The sequence below is a fragment of the Lissotriton helveticus genome, chromosome 10 (assembly GCF_964261635.1).
Source record: "Lissotriton helveticus chromosome 10, aLisHel1.1, whole genome shotgun sequence".
NCBI lineage: Eukaryota > Metazoa > Chordata > Amphibia > Caudata > Salamandridae > Lissotriton > Lissotriton helveticus.
This window is the reverse complement of record NC_136071.1, coordinates 726768087-726784383: the sequence shown is the minus strand read 5'-3', so window position 1 is coordinate 726784383 and position 16297 is coordinate 726768087. Positions and strand designations below refer to the sequence as shown.

General features: G+C 43.9%; 1 protein-coding gene across 1 annotated transcript in view; it reads left to right on the top strand.

Moving 5' to 3' along the window:
* VIPR2 (vasoactive intestinal peptide receptor 2) overlaps positions 1–16297 on the top strand; it is a 1008023-nt gene that overhangs the window by 785013 nt on the left and 206713 nt on the right. The window contains exon 7 of the mRNA XM_078663279.1: positions 6052–6202. Within this exon, the coding sequence (XP_078519405.1) occupies positions 6052–6202 (151 nt within the window). The remainder of the gene's footprint in view (positions 1–6051; positions 6203–16297) is intronic.

Genomic DNA, 16297 nt, shown 5'->3' with positions numbered 1-16297 from the left:
TAGCTTTTCATGCAGAAAAATACCGGTGCTTCTCAGAGAAGGCAACGTTTGTGCACCGCAAAAAAGGTGTTGGGAATCCACTTATGTACTGTGTGCAGCAAACAAATGTGAACATGATGCCGTCCAAGAATTTCCATGATGTTGTTATTTGGCAAGAATTTGTTATTTTGTTCTATTGCTTTTTGCAGCAAGCAGTGCTGTTGTAGTGCAGCAAATGTTTTATTTAATCTACCTAAACAAAAATAGAAATAATTAATGTCACTACACATAACACTAATGTAAGAAATTGGGTTATTAGTAGGGGTGGACATAACTCATGTAAATTGCTGTAACATATAATTAAGTAGATTTCCACAAATTATGCAAGGATTATGTAATTAAGTGAGAAGAGTAATTCAGCATTTAGTGCTGTTTTCTTAATGCAAAAATGCTTCTTTGCATCGGAAATGGACGAGGATGCATTTTGCAGTAAGAAATAATGCTGAATGCAGAAGAACACTAATATCAGGGCAACTCTTCACTCATTTAGCTCTATTTTCTTAATGCAAAACCACACAAACAAAATTGCAAGCAGCATTTGCGCTCGCTTAATTCAGTGTATATGTGCTTATTATCCTCCCAAATTACTCTTAATTACACAAGCTGGTGTAATCATGTAATTATTGATAATTCCACATCAAAGAGTAGCATGGAATTACCACAATTAATCTGATTACTCTGGTGTAATTAAAATTACTCCCAGGCCTAGTTATAAGTTGAGAGGAGTGGAATAATCACGGTCCCTGTCAGGGTGAACCACAAAAGTCAATAAATAAACCTGTGCCTAACCCTCTGATGGTTTGGCGCAAAAGCAGTCAGGCTAAACATAAAGGCAATGTGTTGAGTATTTATGCAGCCCTCAAACAGCAATAAAATGAAAACCCAAGAAAAATTACAAACCAATTTAGAAAATTGACCACATTTTCAAAAATAAAATGACAAAAATATGACAAAATTTCAATTAGTATAAGGTGAAATATCCGCTGTTAAAGTTTTAGGTAAAAATAACACCAAAAAGAATAAAGCACCAATTGTGGTTATCTGGTCATGCTGGCCCAGGGTAAAGTCACTAATTCACGACGACATCAATGGTGTGTGGGTTCCGTATAGAGACCAGGTTTGTCTCACTGAAGAGTTACCTTCCAAACTCCTTGTGAGGAGTTGCTATTTGCATTAGCGGCCCGTGAGGAGATTGTCAGCGTAAAGAGCAGGTTGGGCATTGAGGGTGGTCTCTATTGTAGCACGAAGGGCTGGTCATTGCTGAAGCGTTGCATTAGTGGTCAACGTGGGCTGTCCCTGTTGGCGCAAAGTGCTGATCTCGCTGGAGCTTTGTGTGGGTGGTAGTCGCAGCCATCACTTCGCAGCCATGAGGGGCCCAAAACCTCTATATCTTTTCCTTGAGGTCATAAGGAGTCTACTTGCTGATGCTAGATAACCACCCAGGACCTAGGGGGACTCACTCCAGCAGAGGTCAGCAGCAGGGCTCAGGCAGATACAGGCAGGTCCGGTTTGTTCTAGTCAGCTGAGCAGTTGCAGGGGGGCCTCCAGAAGCTTGTTGTGTCCCTGTGGCTCAAACAAGAGGCCAGCCAACTGACCCTGGTGGCACATCTGGGGAGCCTGAGTTCATGGAAAGCAGGTCCAATCTTCTTTCTTCACAAGGCAGGGCAGCCCTTCCTCTGATTCTCACACAGTTACACTATTGTTCTAGTGAGAGGATCTGAAGTTGTCTATTGTATGCCTAGTGCCAGTGTTTGTGTGAACGAATTCCCTGGCCTACCCCCAAAACAGGTTTTGGTCAGTTTTTCCCCTTCTCCAGGTCCTGCCTCTAAACTGTCTAGGATTGCAAAGGCAAGGCCAAGTCTGGTGTCAGGTTCCTTTGTGCTTGTTGCAGGCAGGGCCCTTTGAAGTGTAATCAAGGCAGTGCAGAGCTCCTCGCCTGCCATCCTGTCAGGAATACCGATTCCCCTAACACTTAGGCTTCTTTTATGCCCATGGCAGAGGAGAGGAGTTAGCCTAATGGCTAGGGTGGTCGGCCTCGGAGCTGGGAAACCAGGTTTGAGTCTCGGCAGAGACGAGCGACTTACTGTGATTATGGGCAAATCACTTAACCTCCACATGTCTATCAAAAATTAATGTGTCCTCATGTAACGCAACTGAAACGTTCTGATACCCGATACCTTCGGGTCAAGTTTGTGCTATATAAAACTCCATGAAAAAAAAAAAGTCAGGAACTAATATACAGCCCACCATAGGAGAGCATCTCAGAGTAATGTGACCCAGGACACTGGTAAAAAGGCACAATTGGTTTCGGCAGAAAAAGGCCCACATTCCAAAAGTGGCATTTCTAGAATAACAACTTAAAATCTGACTTTACCATTAAAGAGAACTTTAAATTATAATTTATTTGAGTAGAAGCAGCATTTCTCTATCTGGTCCCAAACTAAAGGTATCACTTATTAAATGCAATAAGGAAGCCAGTGTGAGTCTAGGGGAAAAATAGCCTTACAGCAGTGAAAACTGTCAGGACATGTAAATCATGTACACATGTCCTACTTCTTAGATAGGATACAATCTGCCCTATGAGGCATTAGGGGCTACCTCAGGTGTGCCTTACAAGTATTAAAAAGGAAGGCTTAGTCCAGGAAAAGGTTTATTTTGCCAGGTTGAACTGGTAGTTCAAAATCCAACTTCTGTCTGAGTAGCAGGCCTGAGACATGCTTTGCAGGGCTATTCAAGTGGGTGGCACATGAGCAATAAGTAAATTAAAAGTGCCAATTAGGTAAGGGTCTGTTGTAGCTAGAGTTGTAGTATAGTTCCATTTCCATCATTGTTTTATCCTAACTCCCTTTTGTCCGCTTTGAGTATCCTTAGTGTATAGAGCTGAGTCATGAGAATGTATTAGGTAACATAAAATGGTACCAGATGTTCCTGAGGACTGTTGAGATAGTTGCACCAGCTAGGAGTACATGTTGTTACTGCTTTGCTGGGGTCTAATTGTTCAATAAAACTTTTTACCTCTACCAAAGTGCAGATCGAATTACTACAGGGTCATTTTTATCATGTTTTAGGGAGAGAGCACAAGCTATTTACCTCTTGTTAGCAGGGGGAAAGTGCACATTCCTAATGCCAAGGCAAGGGGTGATGGCAAAAGGTTTGGGTGAATACCATGCCAAGGATGTCAGGTCTAACAAATAACTGCTGGAAAAAACTAAATAATAATGATGTAATAATGACCTACATGTGACATATTACATGGGTGAAAATGTAAAAATTGTTTTGGCAGAAAGGAAACAACATTTATCTCTAGATAGTAATGTAGAAAAATATCAACCATTCACAAGATATACTATTTTGCTAGACAGGACCACGTGTACAACTTTACAAAGTAGTTCATGTAATCAATTGTTAAATTGCTGATTGGGATGATTTAGTTTTAAATTGGTCGAAAAGTTTTGTTAACCACTCCAACACAGTGTTCCTGGAAGACCTAACTGTAGCTATTTCAGGCTTGCTTCTGTGCAGTTTCTGTAGGGATTTGGCATGTGGAAATTTTGCTTACAGAGTTTTACAATTAAACACAAAGAGAGAAAGGCTATAGTGGAACTGCTCCTGGTCCCCCAAGAATTAAAACAATCAACAAAAAAGAGCAATTCCAGGAAGGATTACTGCATTCTATTATCATAAAAAGGAAGAAATTCCTTTTTAAAAAGAACCCTCATTCACCAACCTAGTTGGTGACATGCTTTACCATAGGGTTCCCACCGGAGGGGCCGAATGTCTCCCGGGTGTGCTATGAAGCCTGATTACTGTGGAGCGTTTTTTGTGTGCAGAGTGAGAAGTGAAAAGTGATTTAAGATTGTCTCTATGCCCCCAAGAAGTTTAATGGTGGAGTCATATGACAAGATTAAAAAGTAGGTGAATGTCCTATCTGGATATATTGACCATTGACATCTGTGGTGCATTTGTGACATGGTCCACATGTTTCAGCTTTCTCATGCGTTGTTGCAAGGCTTTCTTTTGGACCAGTGAAAGTAGTCAGGTGTGCACTCGCTAAGGTGCACATACCTTATGCAAGACTGACCGCCAATTTACGGTTCTGCTCGTACCAATTGATTTCTGAAAGAAAAGATATTACATGAGATTAATAAATTCAAGAAAACTCACGCATTCCATCGCAGTAATAACATCATCAGCGCAAACGGTGAGAAATACTGATCCACATGCCTGGATCTCAGCAACTATATCTCATCACCGGTGTCGCTCATTCTGTGTGACTGGAAATCATGAATTAAGGTGGCACTTAAGTCCTGCACATGCTTTCACCCACACAAGTATGACAATGCTGTGTGGTGTGTAATCTGGAGATAACCGCAAATTACTAAGATTACCCATGTTTCTTCCACACTGGTACCACACTGACAAACCTACCATTGCGCAATCGGACAGATCACATTGCAGATGACGTGCAAACTCTGTCCTATGATGCGACTTGGCTAATATAACATTTTGCTTCACATGCTATATGAAAAGAATGGTTGGGGAAGGTTCAACAGAGATCAGCACAATCGGCGTCTTTGATCAACTGAGTCCATGACTGCTGTGCTTTATCCACTTTTCATTGAATTGTAGACAATAGAGCACCTGTGAGTATCACCACTGGCATGATCTAGGAAGAAACCAATTTGCATACATCCACAGTAATCTCAATGGAAATCTGATATTGTAGATGGTACCTCGAAGGAAGCTAAATATGTTTTTGTAATCTCAGCTGTATTAAATAATAACCATTTTGCATACAACGATATTCAAGTTTCATTAGGCCCTGTGACCCTCGATCTTTGACCAGGCCAGAACTGCTGACCCAATTTATTCCATACGATCAAATGCTGACCCAGTTTCATGTAAAGTGGCTTTTTCAAATTGTCAAATAAAATCACTTTATATTTGACCCATGACTGAGCATACAGCTCCTTATGCACAAATAAAATTTTACAAGGAATACCCCATTACTGCATTTCCATCTGAAGGTGTGTAAGATTGAACCCACACCATTTTAAGATTGGGTCAACTATCAGTATACATGAAGGGGCACATCCCAGGCATACATTGGGAAGCCCTTCAGAAGTTTCCATGAAGAAACTACTTGTACTCCTATTGTACTCTTATTCCTACAAGGCAAACCCTTTTTAGACAAAGTGAAATTGCTTTGCTATAGTCATCCAGTAAGAAGACATGGCAGTTGCATTGCATCCTACAAATCTTGCTGCGTGCCTCCATTTGCCAATCTAGAAGTATCATTGCAAGCCTGTATTCTTGGACTGGTTACAGAATTTGAAAATTAAACACAGACTTAGTACATAGATATGTTTGCGTTTGTGAATGAGCAAAGCCTATTGCACAGTACCATATGCTTATTAAAAGTTTTGTAGCTTTACGGCACTCGTGGAAGCTAATATATAATATCCATGCATTATATTACTATTACTATTATTATTATTATTATTATTATTATTATTATTATTATTAAGATTATTAACGCCTTAACTGCGGCCGTTATTTCGGCACTGGGCAGGCATTCTAGAGAGTGGGCTGGGCTGCGTCGGCCGTTGAACGTTCGCAGCACCAGCCAGGTAGTGCTCCGAACATTTAGCGGCCGACGGCAGCACTCAACGGGTTAATAATAATGCAAATAATACTACAAATAATAATACTATTACTGTAAATACTGTTATTTTCTTCTTTATGGTTAATATTGTTTGTACATACCATTAGCTAACACAGATTCTGCCTTGTCACAGAACTTTAAGTAATAGGTGTTTCTATTATCTAACTCCGTGACACGGATTTTATAAACTCTGGAAGGAGGAGAAATCGGTGAACGGCTCTTATAATAAAATGGAATATCGCAATGCATTGTGATTGTGAATTTGCTTGGAAGATAAAAATATATGTATATTTTTTTTTCAGGTTAACCAATTTGTCTAATCAAGCTTTTAATTTATAATTCTCCAGGTTGGCTGCCAAGCTATTATGGTCTTTCTCCACTATTCTGTAATGGCTAACTTCTATTGGTTATTAATTGAAGGACTTTATCTGCATACACTCCTCGTGGTTATATTTTCTCCTAACAGACACCTGATGTTATACCTACTAATTGGATGGGGTAAGATAATCAACATGTTTTTGAGAAATATATATATTGTGCTTTGAAGGTTGTGGTAACACCTCTTTGTACCTAGTGGTTTGAAGAGTCTGGTTATTTTTTGTAATTGGTCTAGAGTTTATAAATTAGCAATAGTGTCCTAAGACTTTTTTAAAAAGCAACATCACCTTGTTGAATTTCGCATTAACTCAACACTGTTATTTGGGGGTCAGGGGGTTAGGAGTTAAGCACTGAAGGGCTAAGTATTATGGTTTAATAGCATAGGGTTAAATGATATGGGGTAGGAGCTAAGGGTAATAATTTGATTCAAAGTGTTAAGGGTTTGGCGAATAGTATTACGGTTTTGTGTTATATGGTTTGGGCGTCACGGTTTAGGGTGTGGGAGTTAAGGATTTATTGGTTAAGGAGTTAAGCATTGAAATTATAGGTTTAAGTGTATAGGGTGGGTGACTTAAGGCTAAATAATGAATAAAGGGTACATGGTTAAGGATTTGAGGTATAGGGTTTAATCTTGTGTGTGTAGGACTAAGGCTTTAAGGGTTAGGGATTTATGGTATTGGGTTACTCTGTTCATTACATTTCTTTAGTGTCTCAGTTCAGAATATGTTTATTTAAGGTGCATTGATGAGAGTTACAGTTAACATAGCCCTATGTATAATGATTTTCACAATAACACTGTATTACATTTATTTAAATGAAGAACACTTCAATTTGGAAGTGATGTAATTAGGAGTGTTGAAAACAATTCAATGCTACTTCTCAGTAAAAAAGAAGAATTTGGGGTTTGACTATGATGGAGGTTGGGGGAGACCTGTCTCCCATCCCTCTGCCTTGTATGCCCTCTTGCGCGGCTTGTACCTCCCTATGCAAAACTGTATATTTGTCAGACAACATGAACATCAGGATTGTGCCAGACTGATTCCTTGTACACCCTCAGATAATTTTGTCATATGTTCCCGCTAGCAACAGTGCATCATCTGTGTCCCTAACTCTACAGGGCAACAAATGTGTGCGCAACCTTAGAACATGATAACCCTAATCCCCCAAGGAAATCATGGTAACAGATCTAGAACCTTTTCATTTGGACTCTCATCCATACCCAGAGAACTATACAAGAAATATTTGGCACTGCTTTACAATATTTATTGAAGCGTTGTAATTCTTGCATAAAATACATGCGCAGTAATGATTAGTAGAGTAAAACAGATTAGTATAATTAGCATCACAAGAACAGTGAAAAGAATGAACATTTCTACCATTGCGCTAAGACAGGGAATATATGAAGGCATATCAGTACTGTGTATTGTTGTACTCCTACCTAGTGATTTCTAACCTAGTTTTGCCTATGGGGAATGATCTGCCAAATCGCTGCCAAAGAGGACCAACTTCCCGTTACCTGTGCGTACGTGTCATCAGGTTGCCCATCTTGGTGTAGAGCGGGCATCCCTTGTGTTGAGCTGTAATTCGGACATGAGGTGACCTCACTGTTTAAGCTGATTGCTCCTCTGACTCAACACAGAAGCTGTTGTGTATTTATAATAACAAACCTCATGTGGCTATGTCCTAACACCTGTCAGGCAGCAATTGCTTATTCTATTTGGATAGCGGAGTCGCCAACCAGACAAATAACAAATATGACATTTGCGCAGTGAAGTTTATCGTTTGTACTGTGTCGTGATTATGTAACTAGAGAATTAGAAATGTAAGCAATGCAGAATCTGAGAATTTTATCCTACATTGACATGCAATCAGTGTAAAAGATCCCTACTAAAATCTAAAAAAGAAATATGCTTCTTTAAAACAATGAGTATACTGGAAGCCATTAAAATTGTTAAAATGCTAAAAGCAAATGTAAAACAATTTAAAAAACAATTTTGTTTTAAAAACTAAAAAGCTGAATTAAATATTGTCCCACAACACAAAACTTTCAGGTTGTTTGTTTTCTGAGCAGTAGACAAAACATTGTTGTTCCCAGCACCCGCATAGGATGATCCCAGAGGCACCCATTGAATCAGATCTATGGAGCCATCTGCTTCATCAGCTGAAGAAGGAGTAGCCAGAGCGAGATCTGCAGTAGTCGAACCAAGACCCAGTTCACTAGAAGCATAAGTATCCCTGGAGGGCTCATAGAATGCGTTTAGAAGCACTGGCAAGGGCAAGAGACAACAGTACAAGTGGGCCGTTAATGGGCTCACCATTAGGTCAATGTCCAAAGACTGAACCAGTTGCGTTCCTAGGCACACATCAAGTGCACACTCGAAAGAGCACAGAAGACAGCAGAATATGGACTGCACACAATTTAGCCACACATGCCGAAAGGATAAGAAGAAGTGTTCATTCAGTTCCTGAAGCAAGGGTGCACCAAAACATTGTATCATGTATTTGTGACACAGGAGGCCATGTGGAAGTACTAGTTCCATTTGGCCTCTTAATGGGACATCAATTGAGGAGCAGAAAAAAGAAAAGCACAGTCCTGACATTCAGGAATAGGGTTAGTGGAAGACTTCCAAAAATGCTTCCCAGCACAGAGTGTATGAACAATAGAATAACTCTGAACACTGTCTTGAAGATACTAACCAAGTCAGAGCCTATTTTCTTAAAAAAGTGTGCCACTCCTGTGGTACTATACATGTTAAAAATGCAGAGCACTAGTTCCCTAAAATGTAGCGGGAAATTAGTGCAGAGTAGCGACTGTATCTCAGGAGAAGACCCTTCAACTGGAAGATCAAATGTCTCCTTTGCAGATGTAGAGGCCACATCCTTCTGGAACAGTAGGATGCTCAAAGAATCAAAGTGCATGTTTGAAAGCTTTATAGAATGCCAAAGCATTACCTCCCTAACTGCGGTTTGCCTTATTAAAATTTGGTTCTTAATCTTGTTATGATGTTTTTAACCCTGATATGATTGCCTAAATTTGCACTTACCTGTTGAGGATTGGAGCGATAACTCAGCTTCCTGCGATCTCCTCCAACCGACGGAGGCGCGCCTAAGGCGAGCCCGTCTGCGCCCGTCCGCGCCAAGGAAGCGCTCAGCGCCAGACATCCTGCCCTTTTGGGCCTCGACGGGGACGCCCCTGGGGGAGCTGGCCTTCTTAGTTATCCCAGAGAGACACTTCTTTACATAGGCGAATCTCACGCTGATAGTGGGGCTCCTGAGTTTGCTGAGTCAGCATACCCACTTGGAGACTTCCTTGTTAAAGATTTTCTAATGTGTGGGTTTCTTAATGTGGGGTCTCTGCCAAAGCATAGCGTGGAAATCCAGCTGCTGCTGGAAACACACGAACTTGATGTTCTGTTTATGACAGAAACTTGGACTCGCCCTGATTGTGAGGTTAATCCTGGTTGGGCTTGTCCGCCAGGCTTCAAAATCCATCACCTTCCCAGGCCAAGCGGGAGGGGAGGGGGGTTGGAGTAATCTACAAAGCTACCTGGAAGATTGGGACAATTGACATGGATGTGGTCAATGGTCTGTAACTACTCAGCGTGTCCATAAAGAATGATTTTGGGCTCATTTTCACAGGGATCATCTGCTACAGACCTCCGGGGGCTTTTAGTGTTCAGCAGCAACAATCATTTTTAGATACCTTGACGAATATAGCAGCCACCGATCACAAACTGGTAATTTGGGGGGATTTTAATTTGTGGTTAAATGGTTCTCTTGACTCTGTTTTTTTAAACTTACTCCATTCGTGTGAAGGCCTTGGCCTTTTCCAGCAGGTCACTGATGCCACCCATAAGGCGGGGCATCTCCTTGATTTAATTTTTTCTGAACCCAATTTCCTGTACATTGGTGAAACCCTACCGATGGACTGATCGGATCACTCCTTCATTAAATTTTTTGTTAAACTCAAGACCGCTCAGACTCAGGTTTTGCGTCCTACGACGGAATACCTAGGCAGAGACTGGAAGGTTCTCACACGGTTGAGGACTTCTGACACAGTGTTCAAGGTTGGAGACTGTTTCTCCTTGGATAAGCAAGTTGAGAAGAATTATACCTCGCTGTGCCTAAAGATCACCTCAACCTTGGATTTCTGCGCCCCCTTGAAAAAACACAATTGTAAAGGCAAACCTTCTGCCCCTTGGTTAACGAAACATTAAATAATCTGAAACTAGTACGTAAACAGGCTGAGAGGAGATGGAGGCGTGGCTTTAAGGAGACTGATAGGGTGTGTGGAAGCTTAAAATCCTTGATTATAAGCATGAGATTAGTCGATCTAAAGCTGAATATTTTTCTTCCCTAATTTGTAATGCCTCTAACAGCTCTAGAGCGATACAAAAGGGGATGATGGACGGAGCGTTTGAGCAAATCAAACACTCACCCCCAGTCAACTGATCTGGGTTTAATCCATCACCATTCTTTAGCTCCCACTCAGCCACCCCAGTTCAGACATGTCTATATGCAAATCAGTCTGACCCTGTGCCTCATGGGAACAGTCCAACCCGAACTGCCAAGCCATGTCTTCCCTGGACCGGAAACAAGCATCCTGGGACCGGTTTCGGATTCATAATCCTCATCAGCCAGGCTATCTTGAATCCAGTGGCCAAGTGAGCAAGGGACTCACGTCTGAGCATACCCTGCCACACTTAGGGCGAACAAAGCGATACAAAAGGGGATGATGGACGGAGCGTTTGAGCAAATCAAACACTCACCCCCAGTCAACTGATCTGGGTTTAATCCATCACCATTCTTTAGCCCACTCAGCCACCCCAGTTCAGACATGGCTATATGCAAATCAGTCTGACCCTGTGCCTCATGGGAACAGTCCAGCCCCAACTGCCAAGCCATGTCTTCCCTGGACCGGAAACAAGCATCCTGGGACCGGTTTCGGATTCATAATCCTCATCAGCCAGGCTATCTTGAATCCAGTGGCCAAGTGAGCAAGGGACTCACGTCTGAGCATACCCTGCCACACTTAGGGCGAACAAAGCGATACAAAAGGGGATGATGGACGGAGCGTTTGAGCAAATCAAACACTCACCCCCAGTCAAGTGGTCTGGGTTTAATCCATCACCATTCTTTAGCCCACTCAGCCACCCCAGTTCAGACATGGCTATATGCAAATCAGTCTGACCCTGTGCCTCATGGGAACAGTCCAGCCCGAATTGCCAAGCCATGTCTTCCCTGGACCGGAAACAAGCATCCTGGGACCGGTTTCGGATTCATAATCCTCATCAGCCAGGCTATCTTGAATCCAGTGGCCAAGTGAGCAAGGGACTCACGTCTGAGCATACCCTGCCACACTCAGGGCGAACAAAGCGATACAAAAGGGGATGATGGACGGAGCGTTTGAGCAAATCAAACACTCACCCCCAGTCAACTGATCTTGGTTTAATCCATCACCATTCTTTAGCCCACTCAGCCACCCCAGTTCAGACATGGCTATATGCAAATCAGTCTGACCCTGTGCCTCATGGGAACAGTCCAGCCCGAACTGCCAAGCCATGTCTTCCCTGGACCGGAAACAAGCATCCTGGGACCGGTTTCGGATTCATAATCCTCATTAGCCAGGCTTTCTTGAATCCAGTGGCCAAGTGAGCAAGGGACTCACGTCTGAGCATACCCTGCCACACTTAGGGCGAACAAAGTGATACAAAAGGGGATGATGGACGGAGCATTTGAGCAAATCAAACACTCACCCCCAGTCAACTGATCTGGGTTTAATCCATCACCATTCTTTAGCCCACTCAGCCACCCCAGTTCAGACATGGCTATATGCAAATCAGTCTGACCCTGTGCCTCATGGGAACAGTCCAGCACGAACTGCCAAGCCATGTCTTCCCTGGACCGGAAACAAGCATCCTGGGACCGGTTTCGGATTCATAATCCTCATCAGCCAGGCTATCTTGAATCCAGTGGCCAAGTGAGCAAGGGACTCACGTCTGAGCATACCCTGCCACACTTAGGGCGAACAAAGCGATACAAAAGGGGATGATGGACGGAGCGTTTGAGCAAATCCAACACTCACCCCCAGTCAACTGGTCTGGGTTTAATCCATCACCATTCTTTAGCCCACTCAGCCACCCCAGTTCAGACATGGCTATATGCAAATCAGTCTGACCCTGTGCCTCATGGGAACAGTCCAGCCCGAACTGCCAAGCCATGTCTTCCCTGGACCGGAAACAAGCATCCTGGGACCGGTTTCGGATTCATAATCCTCATCAGCCAGGCTATCTAACAGCTCTAGAAGCATCTTTAAGATTCTGAACAATCTCACCAGTTCCATCTTCTCTAAGAATTCAATATCTCCCTCTCAGGATCTCTGTGAGAACCTGGCTAGGTTCTTCCGTGAACAGATCCAGTTGATTATCAAGGATCTTGAGGGTGGCCAGGAATCAGTCTGGAACACTGTCTCTGAGGCGAGGAGTCCTCCTGCCTTTGTGGGGAGGGCAGAGGATGGTGTAGACAATGGCCCCATTTGCCAGTTCACTGAACAACTATCTGAGTTCCTGCCTTTATCGGCAGAGGACTTCAGTAGACTTGCACGAGGGATCTCCTCTGGCTCACCCTTGGACCCGGTCCCACACAGGATCTGGAAGGAGCATAAGGAAGAATTATTCCCTACTCTCCGCCTGATCTGTAACCAGTCATTAGCTAGTGGTGCAGTCCCCTATCATTGGAAGTAAGCCCTGGTGTCCCCTCTGTTGAAAAAGCCTTTCCTTGTTCCTGAGTGTTCAAAAAACTATAGACCGATCTCCCTACTGCCGTTCCCAGCTAAAATTGTGGAACGTGCGGTAAGCATTACCCTCTCTAAGTACTTGGAACAGCACAAATTACTGGAGGAGGTACAATTTGGATTTTGCCCAGCTCACAGGACTGAGACGGCCCTGGTGACTGTTATTGATGAGCTTCAAAGGCGGGCAGACAGGGGACCGGCAGTAGCATTGATCCTGCTGGACCTGTCTGCCGCCTTTGATATGGTAAACTATGTAATTATGCTGAGAAGATTGAGTGAGGTTGGGGTGAAGGGTTGTGCTTTGCATTGGTTTCAGTCTTTTCTGCTTAACAGACAGCAGGCGCTATCGCTCCCCCCTTTCAATCTGCTTTCTCCAGTGTGCCGTAAGGTGTTCCTCAGGGCTCGGCAATCCGCCCTATCTTATTCAACATTTACTTAAAACCTCTGATTGCGGTCATGAAATCATATAATATGAACATCATAAATTATGCAAATGATACACAGCTCCTTCGAGGGAGAGGATTCGATAGCAGTGGAGGGGTTTCATAACTGTTTGCGGGACACGACCCGTTGGTTACAGAATAACTCCCTACAATTCAATGCAGGAAAGGCTGAGGTGCTTTTCTGCACTGCAGGCAGGAACCCCAGCCTTTCCCTTGCAATTTCTGCCCCCCTGAAACTTTGACCACAGTTTGCCCGGTAAAAACTGTCCGCAACCTAGGCATCATGCTCAACAACAAGCTTACTATAGAAGCTCAGGTCATGAAAACGACGGCCTGCTGCTTTTCAATGATCAGGTCCCTTCGGAAAATCTTTCCGTTACTACCCTCTCAGGCGCGGGCACAAGTGGCAAGGTGTACGATTCTCAGTAGGCTTGACTATTGTTATGCCCTTCTGCTTCAACTTTCTGTTGGATAGATTACAAAGGATTCAGTCAGCTGCAGCCAAGCTAGTCTTAGGGCTGCCTACAAGATCCTCTGCGTCTGAAGCTCTGGCAGAACTTCACTGGCTCCCCCTGAGACAGAGAGTGCTATTTAAGTTTCTCTGTCTCATCTTTAAAGCCCTCCATGGGATAGGACCAGTGTCGATGCAAAACAAATTTGACTGGTACACCCCAACTAGACTGCTCCGCTCCTCATCGGCTAGGCTGGTGAATGTACCAAGGTTTAGGAAAGCTAGGACAGGGGGCAGATCTTTTGAGGTGGCAGCAGCCAAACTGTGGAACAGACTCCCCTGGGAGATCAGACAAATTAGGGAGCTCCTTCCATTCAGAAAAAGCGTAAAACCCTGGCTGTTCCCCAGGACATAGTTGAGTGACCGTTCTTTGATATATTCCTCCTGCCTTTTTGAGCAGCCAGCGCCAGGATGCCTGCAAGGTGATAGTGTGCTTCACAAGTGGAATAAATAAATAAATAAATAAATAAATAAATAAATAAATAACTGTACAGGCAGGTGGAGGCAGTTCTGTGTGCAATAAGTCACAACTGCAGAAACCGTCACCAGATGGGTGATTCCCAGCATCATTCCACAGTAGCTCTGATCGCTCAACATCAAATAACTCCTATTGAAGAGCAATCTGAAAGCCAGACATAACACAGCAGCTGGAGAACCCTTCAGATAGCAGGATAATTTTGCAATTGATGCATTACAAGCGCTGTGATGCAAAACCTCCCTGCACACAATGAAATGTCTTAAAGTATTCTCGCAGTCCGACTGTTGTGGGCTTTGCTTTAAGGAACCTTGTGGGCTGTGTAGCAAATCACACAAGATGATGGACGGAATGTTGCACAATGGCAAAACATTCACCCCCAGTCACATATCTGGTTTTAATCCATCGTTATTTTGCTCACCAAGCCACCCCAGTTCAGACATGGCCATATGTAAATCAGTCTTGACCCTGTGCCTCATGGCAACAGTCCAGCCCGCACTGCCAAGCCATGTCTTCCCTGGACCGTAATCAAGCATCCTAGGACCGGTTTCTGGCTATCAGCCGTCTTTAGCCAGGATAGCTTGACTCCAGTGGCTTAGTGAGCACGGGACCCACATCTGGGCATACCATTCCCACATAGGGTGAATAGCAAAACACACAAGACGATGGACGGAATGTTGCACAATGGCAAAACATTCACCCCCAGTCACAGATCTGGGTTTAATCCATCATTATTTTGCTCACCAAGCCACCCCAGTTAAGACATGGCCATATGCAAATCAGTCTTGACCTTGTGCCTCATGGGAACAGTCCAGCCCAAACTGCCAAGCCATGTCTTCCCTGGACCAGATTCAAGCATCCTAGGACCGGTTTCTGGCCGTCTTCATCCATGATAGCTTGACTCCAGTGGCTTAGCGAGCATAGGACCAACGTCTAGGCATACCCTTCCCACATAGGGTGAATAGCAAAACACACAAGATGATGGACGGAATGTTGCACAATGGCAAAACATTCACCCCAGTCACAGATCTGGGTTTAATCCATTGTTATTTTGCTCACCAAGCCACCCCAGTTCAGACATGGCCATATGCAAATCAGTCTTGACCCTGTGCCTCATGGGAACAGTCGAGCCCGAACTGCCCGAACTGCCATTGTGCAACATTCCGTCCATCATCATGTGTGTTTTCCTTGTGGGCTGTATGTTCCATCTGGTGATCCACTGTAGTGTCCATGACAACGAGGGAACCTGGGGCAGTTGGTGGCCGGGAGACGGATGAAGCGGTGTGCTGTTATGCATCTGTATAGTTGGTGGAAGAAAGAGTCATAGTCATCACCAGCGTGTGAGCTTTCATTGACTTAACATTGGCCCCCCACGGAGGGTTTGCAGCGTAAATTACTCTGGGATGGCAGGCCGCGTATAGCATTAGCCAAGCTGACGCTCCCGTGGTATGATGGAGGGATCGCCCTCCCCGATATCATGAGATACTATTGGGCGTCGCAATTGGGGGCTATAAATCATGGTACCTACGGGTCCGATACAGATCCCGGTTATAACATGGACAGATGGCTACTTCCTGGTGGTAGTTATGGCAGAGCGCTGTATACCAGATCAGTAGAGAAAAATCTGACGGGACCGACCAGGGTGGCGGTATGTATATGGCATGATGTTACTAGTTCGCTTGGATGGAAGGACTGCTTGACTTTGGCTACCCCACTCTTTGGATCTGATAGGTTTGGCAAGCTATGGAATACGAAGGGTTTTGACAAATGGGACCTGATAGGGATTACTGCTGTAGGTGATCTCTGGGCGAAGGGGAAGATTAAGTCATTTGCTGAATTACAAACTGAATACGAGCTGAGTGGGACTGAGTATTTTCGTTATGCGCAGGTTAGTCATGCATTGAGATCGGTCTTCCCCGAGGGGGGAAGAGATACCGGAGGCATCCCCCTTGGAAGACAGCATACTAGATGGACATCTGCCTGATAGCACCAT